General features: G+C 36.2%; 1 protein-coding gene across 1 annotated transcript; it reads right to left on the reverse strand.

Annotated features, from left to right (window-relative positions):
* Positions 1-946: 946 nt before the first annotated feature.
* Positions 947-5,354, reverse strand: noxo1b (NADPH oxidase organizer 1b). Its single transcript, XM_081392573.1, has 8 exons — positions 5,230-5,354; positions 5,052-5,132; positions 4,898-4,970; positions 4,177-4,360; positions 3,768-3,976; positions 3,556-3,678; positions 3,352-3,469; positions 947-1,904 (listed from the first exon to the last, which is right to left on the reverse strand). The coding sequence occupies exons 1-8, from the start codon at positions 5,293-5,295 to the stop codon at positions 1,316-1,318; spliced, it is 1,443 nt and encodes a 480-aa protein (XP_081248699.1). The 5' UTR covers positions 5,296-5,354; the 3' UTR covers positions 947-1,315.
* Positions 5,355-12,684: the final 7,330 nt, after the last annotated feature.

Genomic DNA, 12,684 nt, shown 5'->3' on the forward strand with positions numbered 1-12,684 from the left:
AATCTAAGCTCGAGCTGAAGCTGCTTCCTTGAGACCCTCCATTGCGGACATCAAGCCAAATACGCTTAACCTTATTAGCTTAAAGATTATATGGGCAAAGGAACTCGTGAATAAATCATTTTCCTGTTATCACTGTAAAGTTGCTTTGAAACAGTCAGTATTGCATAAAGCACTGTATAACTAAAGATGACTTGACGCAATGGTGAATAACAAGGTGAAATTGACAGAGGAATTTGACTTTGTCACCACAAGTGTCCTCAAACACGTACACATCTCTAGAATAGTAATAATAAACAAACAAGCAATAAAAGGTGACCAACTGTTTCCGGGAATGTCTGTTTTCATGCAAGGAAATGCAGCTTCCTATGAAGAAATCTTCGGCACTCCTTATGTTAATGTTTAAAGTTTATTACCGACTTGCTGACTTAGCTTCCCGTCATAATTACACAGGGGAATTTTCAGAAAGACAAACTGAACACTGATAGTAATTAGACTTGCAGTATGAAGCCAGGGAACAGTATGATGATGACTAGATGTTTAACGTACACGCTCCTAGGTTAATGTGAATGGGTGCTCCCTAAATGAAATTAATGTGCACAGGTGATTCGTGTGAAGCTCATTATATAAGGAATGTTTGAGTGCTGTTCGGGAAAGTGCTATGGGAGTCTTTAGGCTGCATTTACACTGCAAGTCTTAATGCTCAGAACCGATTTTTTTGACACATCTTTTCTACATTATAGAACGTGAAACTTTCTACACTACAGTTTCTGCGCAATCAGTGTTTTATGATCTGGAAATGATTCATATCTTTAGTGCTTGCTTCTGTATTGTGTTTTACAGTGTTCTATATATACTTCTATAGTATATAATGCTTTATGTGTGCATGCAAATATGTCTGTATATATTAAATTACCACATTCAATTAAGCATCCCATGACATCAGAATCATTAAAATGCAGTCAAAACATTTATTGAAACATATGTATACAAGCAAAGGTACAAATAAAACACTTTTTCCAATATGGAATACTATTAACTTCAAGACAATATAACAGTCTGAATATAAGGTTAGTAAAAAAAAAAATGAAAACAAATTTTGAAACCTTTAAATATGTACACTGTAACTCCATTAACAGGTTATGTATAATACAAATGATTTATTTGAGATATAATTAATTTAGCCCCAAAAATGATTACAAGAAGATTATAATGAACCCAGATTAATATTGTTGTTTTATCTTAAGACTCAAAGATGACCAAAAATAGGCAGAAAGTCTCTCATTATCATTTGCACCCATACACTCTCTCACTCATTTCAAGCTCTACCTCCATCTTTCATGATTTCTCTTTCAGGAGCAAGGCGTGCAGAGGTTGCCAGAGCAACTTTACGGGTGTAGGTCGTGCAGCGGCGGAGGATCTCCTGAGTTTGTGGTCGGGGTGGTATCCTCGGAGCTCCGACTCCTTTCATAGGTTGGCCAGTGTCTGAGCTGATGGGGCTGGTTTGGCCACTGGACATACCACTATCAATACTGTCTGGCTCTTTATCCTGCTGTCTCAGGCCCTCTTCCCCCTCTGAGCTGGACATGCTTGGGCTCATGGAGGTGGTGTCCGAGGAACTGAAGCTGAAGTCGGTTCCATCATCGCTGAAGCTGCCAGACTCCTCGTGCGGTCCCGGATCGCTGTTCTGGCTCTGGGGCTCTGACAGCATTTCCAGAGAGCTGGAGCTGAGGAAACTATTCATTCTGTTTCGTGAGCGAACCAGAGGCTCCGGTTTTACAGAGTTGTTGACGGACAGGTTGATAGCAGAGCTGTGAAGTTTCCTCTGAAGAGTCTGAAGGCCAAAGCTGGGGCTGCTGTAGAGCTTCAGGTACATGGAGGGCACATAGCCTGCCTTTCTGTTATATCTGCACAGGGAATACAAGCTTAAGGTTAAGTTTTGTATGGGACAGACACATCATGTACATTTAGAAATAATCATCCATCCATCCATCCATCCATCCACTACTGGTCAAAACTCAACACATTGGACTGATTTCTATAGGATCATGTGAGAATGAAGAAATGGCATGTGGTTTTGCCATCAATGAAATAAATTACATTTAAAAAATATATTAAAGGTCCCATGACATGCATTATTTTATTATTTTATAATGTTTCCTGGGGTGCCCTTATAATGTTAGTATGTTTTTAAGATAATTTTTAAAACTAATTTTGAAATAAAAGGCATTTTTCCTAGCATGATTTTAGCCTCTGATTTGAACACTCTGTTTGAAGGGGAGTGTCTGTGTGAGACTTCAGTGTAAACGGCCACTGCTGTGATTGGCTGACATGCTTGCCTATGAAATAGCTAGCATTACATGTGGAACTCTCTCGAATACTTTTACTATTACAGCTATTATACGTTTTTACTATTACTGCAGTGATGGGCATTGAGCAGATGACAGCCTGTTGATCGCGTGAATGAAGATCTTATCATTGCAACGCAGTTTCTGCACTCTCACTAATGATTTCACCAATGCAAGCATGAGGTAAGTACTGTAAGAGCTTCGTTGTGCAGCGTAACAGCATCATTGATTTCATAACGAGTTTTGGCAAGTGTCCAGATAAACTCGCGCTGTGTGATTGACAGCTTGGGCAATTGGAAAGGGATTGTACTTTGATCACTTTCTGTATATATTTTAATCACAGTTTACATAAGATTATTTTCATCCCACCAAGAGAAACGACGTGAAGTTGATTTACTGATGCATAAACAGTATTGAACGATTTTGAGAGAAAGATTATCTATCTGAACTTGAACAATTACACATCAGAAATTCACATAACCCACTGGTTCTTCAGAGGCTCGTATCAAGGAACTAAAAAATACTTTTGAGTTCATTTGTATATCCAAACATACATCCAAACATATGACGACATTTTCTCAAAAATACCTAGGGCTTGGTTTACACCTATCAAAATGTCTAGCCACTGGGGGACCATAGGCAGGATAGGGGAACTCATATTAATGTTAAAAAACCTCATAAAGTGAAATTTTCATGCCATGGGACCTTTAAAAGAGAAAACCATTTTTCAAATGATATTAATATTTATGTATTTATAACTATTTTTTTAAATAATGGCTGGCTGACTGTATATTATGCTTATCGCAAAGTTGCTTGCCAAATAAATTGATAAATGGATATGAAATATAGATTTAAGTTTGCATAAGATGTCAGAAGCAAACAAAAGACAATGTAGGACATAGGTTGCTAGGGCAAGTCAATCATAAGGTTTAGCAGCCATCTGTCTTAAAATAATTTAGATAATTCTCTGAACATCAGTGCAATGGGAGTAAACAACTTTAATTACCTAACAAGCCACCAGCCATTATCGGACCTCTGTAACACCTCCACAACAGCGCCGATGCTGAGAGAGAGCTCGTCCTCTTTTTTAGATGTGTAACTTCTTGTTGCGCAGTACAGAGACACTAGGGGAACGAAAAAATGTTCAGTTAGCAAGGTTATCTTTGGAGATTCAATACGACAGAACGTTTATGTAACAGCTGTATCTTACTTTCAAAAGTAGGTGAGTCAAACTCCTCTTCTTCCTCTTCTTCTTCCTCCTCATCACACAATTCCAGGTAAGGAGCAGGAAACCAAGCTAGTCGTTTATCCTCATTCTCGACAAGCCACCAACCTGATCAACACCACAGAATAAATATTAAGAAGCTGTAAGGATCTGCACTATGAACTTTAGTTCACTTCTTTGAGGAACAAGAGACATACCTGCTTTGTCTTTGATGAGCACATCCAGTCTTTCATCCACAGCTACTTTAAAGGGCTTGTTCTTTGTATCTTTAGTCTCATACGGAGCCACACATCGATATGTCTTGGACACAAAAGGCTGGGTCACATTGCCATTGCTCAGACGTTTATTTGCCAAGTCAGGTCCTCTGTTGACAGTGGGGATGCTGTTTGATTGCAGAATCATCACACTTGTAGGGAGAAAAGAACAGCTTTAACAGACATTTACTGCACAAACACATTCCAGCAGGTTAGCACGGATATTGAACTCTGCCAACCAAAACAGATCAAATCAGAAATGTGAAGTGAGCTGTAGCCAACTGTCTACATATTCTTGGAATGCTGTAGTTACATAATTATTTGCTGCAGGGCAATAATCTACATGGCCTACCTGTTTTGGGTATATTCTGGCAGAAGCTCCTGCTCATTTGGCAGGAAAAACTGAATGACTTCTGTGGAATGTGACACCGATGTGTCACACTGCAAAAGGGTGGAACAGTAGCTCTCCAGATTCCTCAGACGAGACACTGACTTAGCCAGAGCTTTCAACTGAAATGATGGCATCATGCACTGAGCTGTAAACAACAGAAATCACAATGAACAACAAAACCAAATAGTTGTGGATAAAAGAGTTGTCTTTAACAGGGCCCTCTAGGGGGTTAATGGGAGTACTGCAGACATGCAGACAAAGTTCAGCTGTTTCCCTCCAACATAAAATATTATAATTATAATAATGATGAATAATTGTTTGAAAGGCTTTGCAATGTGAGCATCAATATGTAAAGTATGTAAATACAGGAATTTGTTACTACTTTATGCATAGGTCAGGCTTAAACAATGTTTAACAAAAAAAATGGGTTACACTTTATTTTAAGGTGTCATTGTTACAGTGTAATTATATATTTAAGTACTGAGTAATATTAAGTAACTAGGCTACATGTACTTACTATAGGGTTAGGGTAGGATTACGATTTGGTTGAGGGTTAGTTGCTTGTAATTATGTAATAATTTACTGTTATTACTATGGTAAGAACATAACAAACCAAAAATTGTACATTTAGATGTTTCAACATTAGTTACATTTTAATCACCTAAAAAACTGTTAATCATACCTCCGAATCTGGGTAGCACTCTATCCTCTTTCCGAGATTGGTTTTCCACCGGAAACTTCTTTTTTAATTGCCTCTAATGGAAAGAAATGTAAATTAAATAACTATTTTTTCACTTCTAGTAACGATCTGTGCTAAGTAGATAACTAAAACGTACATGGAGCGTTTTGAAGTCTCGGAGGGATCGGTACACTATCACCTCACTCTGGTCTGACCATAGCACAGATGTCATGTATTTCTGTAACAAATCAACAAACAAACAATTATAATCATGCGCTACATTCAACAGCGTTGTCAGTATTTAAAGTTATCCTACGGATACATCTTATTCTTACTTTGTCCTTGTCCTTTTTCATTACTCCGATAAGACGGACATCGACAGGAAAGCGAAGGTCACTCATAGCTGACTCTGTTTCTGATGAACGAGATCACAGTAAGATATCTCTCCTTCCTTGTTCTCTTTCAGCATCACTTTCATCCTCATTTATAGCCAGCCGAAAGCCATGGGCGTGTTGTTTATCTCACGTGATCAAAGAAAATTGAGGGAGTGAACAGTGAAAGAGAAATCTGATAAGAAAATAAATAAATAAATAAGGGGCTAGTCTGATAAGCGGCTGCGGGCACGTGCGAAATTGAGAGTGAGAGAGGGTGGGAGAAGTAATGACACATTATTTTGCCAGTAGGGCCTAATGTAACGTCAGTGTTGTTTTCAAACCAATGTGGGAGAATTTATGACACAATTTTGTCAGTGATAAAAAGTCATTGTTGTCTGTGGTGTGCTACAAGAAAACAAACAACACTAGCCGATTCATCTTCGATCATCTTCAGAACACAAATAAGATATTTTTGATGAAATCTGAGAGCTGGCGCAATATAGTCCAAGTGACTACAGTTGCTCAACCTTAAGTTTATCAAGCGACGAGAATATTTTGCGGAAAAATATAAAATAACGACTTTATTCAACTTAATTTTCTTCCGTGTGGGTCTCCGACGTGAGTTCACGAGAGCGCCACGACGCGTGCGCGAGAACTAAGATCTCAGTCGTTGATATAAATTGTTCATTTTTAAAATATCACAAATTAATATCTTTTTGAAAAAATCTGAGAGCTTTCTGTCCCTACCACTTTGATGCTTCAAAAAGTTCATTAAGAGATCATAAAACTAATATGAATTGAGCGGCTTCAATTTTCTGAAGAGACACGATCGCTTTATATGATGAACAGATTGAATTTAGGCTTTTATTCATAAACATTCATCAACTCTCACATCAGTTGTAAACAGAAGCCCTAGCATGTTCACTTGACTTGCGAGAACCAATGAGGTTCATTCTCGTGTTACGCAGCGCGTTTGAGCTTCCGCAAGAACCAATGAGGTTTGTTCTAGTGCGTCAAGCAGCTAAAGACCAAATTAAATCTGTTAGTCATGTAAAATAATCGAGTCTCTTCAGAAAATTTGGACTAAACCGCTCAATTCATATGGATTACGATCCCTTAATTAACTTTTTGAAGCATCAAAGTGGTAGTTGCGTAGCTGTCAATGGAGGGACAGAAATCTCTCAGATTTCATCAAAAGATCTTCATTTGTGTTCGGAAGGTGAACAAAAGTCTTACGGTTTTAGAACGGCACTGTCCCGTTTCAGTGTATGTTTGTGTTTTGATTTGTTCCTGTTTTCCTCATCTCCGTCTGCCTTCCTGCAACCACCCGTGACACAGACATGAGGGTGAATTGAAAGAAAGAATTTTCATTTTTTGGTGAACTTTCCCTTTAAGAACTATGACCAACTAGCAGTTAGTCAGGGGCAATCTGTCTTACTTTTCAGTATCAAAATAAAACCTATTTACATTTTTATGTACCTGACTTAAAACATTTATGAACAGTCTTAAAGAAAAAAATTACTGAAGATGACTAACTTAGTCTTAATGGTTTAAGGAGTACCTTTCCCGTAAGGGATAATGATTTTTCATCAAAACAACCGGTGAGCAGTTCATTCAGTCCTGTCATTCTTTAGTAATTTTCCCATGATGACCTGGTGGTTTTGTGGGGGTGGACAGGCTAAGTGGGGCTCACAGGTGTGTCTTCAAACTGAGGGTGATGAGAGGGCAGACAGCTGGAACATTGATCTGAAGCTGCTGGCGTCACACTGGCCTTGAAGAACCGCCAAAACTCCTCTGCAGAATCATCTCAAGGTCATCAGCAGTGAGGGTTTGTCATGCCTCATGGATGCACACATCATCACCTGGAAAAGGAGCCCAAGCGCACGTTTTGGCTGTCCGGATGAAGGCCCCAAAACACGTGCTTTTCGTGCACCACCCACTGAACCTGGGCAACACGTGCCCCCAGACTTGATCTGGAGCCAGCTGCAGTAATGAACAATGTGATGACCACTTGGAAAATACCCTAAAGAAAGTCCCTTATAAAAGTTGCCAAAATATTTCTAAAATACGGCTGAAATAGTTTTCCAATTTGTTGCTTAATTACATTTTTTTTTTTGTCATGTTAAAAATAGTAATAGGACATTAAAGGATTATTTGATATATTTTTCACTATAATACATTTATTTTTCTTGCCTTGTGAAATGTGATACCGGCTGTTGTCAGATTCCTTGTGCATACAAAAATCTCACTGGATTATTAAAATGAATGGCAAAAAGAATGTTTGGATATGTAAACTGATATTTCCTACTGCACACTACAGCAAAATATATAAATTACTGACTTAAAACCATTTTTTGGGGGGTGGGGGGTATTAACATGCCTAAGACTTTTGCACAGTACTGTATATATATATATATATATATATATATATATATATATATATATATATATATATATATATATATATATATATATATATATATATATATATATATATTCCTGATTAATATTGACATGCTTCTTTGGTAATTGATCAAGCAGACTTGCTGGAACATTCTATTTTCAAGGAAACATGAACTTCAGTGTCACATGACCCTTCAGAAATCATTCTAATGCTGATTTGCAGCTCAAGAAACATTTCTTATTATCACTGTTGAAAACAATATTGTGTTTTCTTATTTTTGGGTAAACCATAATACTTTACCATTTAAAAGTATGGGGTATGTTTTTTTTTTTATATAAAAATGAATAATTTTATTCAACAATGGGGCATTATTCAATGAGGCATTATTCGAAGTGACAGTAAAGACATTTATAATGTTACAAAAGATTTCTACTTTCTATTTATCTGAGCCACAATACAATTGTAAGACATAACGAGTTTAAAGGTCACTTAATATGTCATCATATATTGGATCACGTAATTCAGGAGCCATCAAATGCCTCAGGTCTCATTTACGATAATGTATGACAACAACACTCAAGCATCTAAATTGGGATGAACAAGGAAGAAGCTTTGCACGTTTGTTTTTCTTATCTAAAGTACTACGTGCAAACTTTCAAGCTCCTGGGAAAAGCATTTATATCACATCCGTCCATCCTTTTATCAATCTCTCTAAATTAAAAAACGTAATGTATTGAGTATTGCCAGTCAGTCGTATTCTGAGATTTCTTTGTAATAACAGTCTTTTGTGTGTGTGTGGGTGTATCTTTAAAGAAAGAGCAACTTGGGTGACTTTGGACAATAGCTTTTTGTGCATTTAGGTTGTACAACATGATTTTATTCATTATAAAATACTTCATTATAGTAGCTTTGAACTTCCTTTATAAAACAAGTTAACAACACTGTTACTTAACAATGCCCTGCTTTGTGACTATGCCATGCCTCATTACATTAACACAATATCAGCATACTCTTTCAGAATCCATCTATTGAGAGCATATAAAAAAGAAAAAAAAGAAAAAGCTCTCTCCACTTATCTGTTTCGCTTTGATTCAATTTGACATCTAACTATTGGTCATAGTTTCTTTCCTCTATGGATCTTAAGGTTAAATAAATGTTGGCTTGTCAGCATGATTGATTATTCAGGATATTGAACAACATTTCTTTGTGTGATTACAGTAATTGTGAACAATGCAGTGGATGCAAGTCACATCAAGGGCCCATATGCAGGTTCAGGATGCTCATTTTCAATAATTAGCATATTACAAAATTACAGTTTTTAAGACACAGCTATTTGTCACGGGCTAGTACACACAAGCACGACTAAGAAGACTAAGATAAACCCAAACAGGCTGTAATAAATCCACAATATGATCCAAATAATAAGCATCCACAACCAAGGCTTGACATAAACAATACCTGACAATGTAAAACAAGTATAAACTTAAATGTGTGTGCACAGCTGAACATAATGAGTGATCAAATTAACATCCATGACAACAAACTAAACAAGAGAAGACGGAGCAAACTGAGAACGAAGTCCATGTGATGTGTATGAGTGAAAATATTTAGCGGCTAATTTTCAAAGATGCATTACAATTTAAAAGAAGATTTTCTTGGCTTGCTTGAATATGTTTTAGTCCGTATGCACACCATGTGCACAATTCCAAATTTACAATCGGACCTCAGTCTCAAGTTTACCATTAGGTTGGGTCTTCAAAAAACAGGTCATAAACATGAAGTCAGTTTCTTGGTTATGATAAAAGCTCTTCCTGTAACGAGAAATATAATGTATTCTTTTTCCTTGTTTGAGCACAATAAAGTTTACTCACTCACCCCTTCCAGCACCACTTCTTTTTATCTCCTTGCCAAAGCATTCAACAGTCATAAATATATCTATTTAATTATGCTTTTGTTGACTCTATTGATATTGTTTGCATATGCTTTGACAGTGTTGTAATGTGGGATTATTGCTGTTGACTGCAGTCATTAATTTACTTACAACAGATGGTTTACTGTACATATTTATTCATTCGCAGGCAGTTCTCAATGTTCTATGAGTCATGGGCTTTCTTCTTTGACAAGTTTGATGCTTAATTGATCAAGGTCATGTCAAGAGCCAAAATAATAACAATAGCAATATAACTTATTTCCCAGAATAGTTTACTCTGTTAGTTTCACCTAAATATTGGGGCTATTTGTTCTGTCAAAATTTCCATCCTAAAGCAGAGGAATTTTATGGAATTGAACCTTACAACACTTTTGACTGTGATATCCATAAACAACATGGCCTTAATTTCCTTATTGCTTATGGTTAACATGTAAAAAAAAAAAAAAAAAAAAAAAAAAGTACACAAACTTTCAGTAAGCTAACTCATTAATTGGCATCTTTCCGCATGAAGATGCAGCAAAAATAATAATATAGCTGGAACGCTGTATTGACCAATGAGAATCAAGGACTGGACTCATTTTAAAAACATCATTGTTGTGCTGTTTTAATACAGAGTTAAAGCCTGAACACACCAATTAGATCTCATAGAATTAGAATGATTATTTAAATGGTATGGTTATCGTTCATGGTGTGATCGGCCCTTAACAGTTCATTTACAGTGCAATAGTGTAAAAAGTGTAACATACAATTGTAACCTTAGAGCTATTTCTACCTGATTCTACCTGATGTTGGTATGACTTGAAGTGTTTAGTTTGTTTCAGTGATGTTAAATAATAGGCCTATATACTTGTTGAATAAAACAAAACAAAAGAAATTCAGTAACTAATGCAAATTCTTGTGTAAGCAAACTAGAATTACTGTAAGGTCCAATCATGCCATAATATTGACCAAAGCAGAGCTCTAAGCAAGGGTCAGGGTTTGACCAATAAAGCTGATATGGCAATGGTTAGTCAAGTTTAATAGGTATTCTGAATCTGAATGCCTCAGCTGAACAGCTATTTTAATCCTCTCATGACTAATTATAGAAGGTAGATGTGTAGCTGTCGATCATATGTCCCTTTGCTTTCCTGGTACATAGGAACAATAAGTGAAACTATTTTCAATTAAAGCGTAGTTGTGTAACATACTAAACACAGAAATGTTACGGCATGCTCTCCTCCCTAACCCCTCCCAAACAGCTATTTTAAGAGGACAAATGGCTTTAGTGTTACACCCAGTTATCATTCTCAGATTTGATGCTGATGACAATCACTTGGGAGACAACTGTCAGAAGACTTCACTAAGTCTAAGTTAAATGACACCAATTAATATTCAGTAATATTCTTGATTTAACTGCACTGACACTTTCAAATGAGACTAGAATTTTAACTGAATATAGCTGGATAATGACACAAATTTGCAACATTGACACTGAACACTGAACTGACTTGAGTTGAATAATAAACACTGTTGCCTTCTGCTGATATCTGAACTGAACTAGCTAAATAATTGATGAAATTTGCAACATTGATTATTAACCCAAACTGAAACAACACTAAACTAAATTGAGCTGAATAATGTAATGTCTTGTGTAGAAATTACATTTGTTTTCATAATTGATACATTTTTACATTAGCACTGTTATTTCCTGTTTATTGTGAAGCTGCTTTAAAGGGTTAGTTTACTGAAAAATGAAAATTGTGTCAGCACTTCATGACGTTCCAAAACCGTAAGACCTCGTTCATCTTCAGAACACAAATGAAGATATTTTTGTTGAAATCCGAGAGATTTCTGACTGCAATGTTATTTTCACTTTCAAGGCCCAGAAAGGTAGTAAAGACATATTGATATAGTCCATGTGACTCCAGTGGTTCAACCTTAATTTTATGAATACTTTTTCACAAAACACAAACAAAAATAATTTTGTTTTCTCTTTTCAACAATTTCTTCTCTTCCGTGTCAGTCTCCGACGCTGTTCACGTTGTAAATGCCGGCAAAAAGGTCAGAAAGCTTCTCATCAAAAATATCTTCATGTGTTTCAAAGATGAACGAATGTGTTATAGGTTGAAACGACATGAAGGTGAGTAATTAATGACATAAATTTCATTTTTGGGTAAACTAACCCTTTAAAACAATCTGTATTGTATAAAGCGCTATATAAATAAATGTGAATTGACATCACTGTGGATTGTGGAACCTCATATCTGATGAGTAATCTTAGGGTACGTTTACATGACAACAATGTACTAAAAACGGAAAAGTTTTCCCCATTCACACGGATCCGCAAAAAGACGATTAAAGGCCCACTGAAGTGCCTCAGTGGGACTCAAGATTAGTCCCAGCGAAGTGATGAGTCCCAGCTTAGGACCCAAGCAATCCGATTGGTTTAAAGCACGTTTTATGGGTAATTGCTTTAGTGCCTGGTTACAAATCAGATATCACTTTATTATAGAAGTCGTTTGAACTATACGTTATAACGACCATTAATGTCTTTTAACTTATATGTTTCATAATAGTATACACTGTTAAATGTTTCTGTTAATTTACGCCCAAATTTCAACATGATTAACCTGTTATTTTTAATAACTGCGCCTTACTGTTAAATTTAGGAAATATATGTTAAATAACACCTCATTTTTGTTATTTAACACCTCATTGTTAAATAACACCTCATTTTTGTTATTTAACCGCAAAATCGAAAATTCAAGCAAAGATGTCGGATAGAGTAAGATCATGATGGTCTGGTATGTTTGGAGATAAATTTTTTTAGGTTGCTAAACAACGACTGATTCAATCAATAGTCGACGGTACAATCCATTACTAACAAACTAAATATTGTATGCATTTACTGAATGAAGATTAGACAAATTAAACACCTGTTTTCTCTACTGCAAATGTTATCAAGAATAATCTTGCATAGCCTATTCCATAGACAGAAATAAGAAAGTTTGCGGTGTTTTATGCATGCGCAAATGTGTTTGTTATCGTGGGTGTAATAGCCTTTTATTACCCTATTAATACCCTACACTCCGGATTTTACGCG

The sequence above is a fragment of the Scardinius erythrophthalmus genome (assembly GCF_964197995.2).
Source record: "Scardinius erythrophthalmus genome assembly, chromosome: 18".
Taxonomy (NCBI): domain Eukaryota; kingdom Metazoa; phylum Chordata; class Actinopteri; order Cypriniformes; family Leuciscidae; genus Scardinius; species Scardinius erythrophthalmus.

Coding starts and splice junctions, on each gene's coding strand:
- noxo1b (XM_081392573.1), bottom strand. CDS start 5,295: ATGAGTGACCTTCGCTTTCCTGTCGATGTCCGTCTTATCGGAGTAATG. Junction 5,133..5,229: donor TGAAAAAGGACAAGGACAAA/GTAAGAATAAGA, acceptor GATTTGTTACAG/AAATACATGACATCTGTGCT. Junction 3,470..3,555: donor TGACTCACCTACTTTTGAAA/GTAAGATACAGC, acceptor TCGTTCCCCTAG/TGTCTCTGTACTGCGCAACA.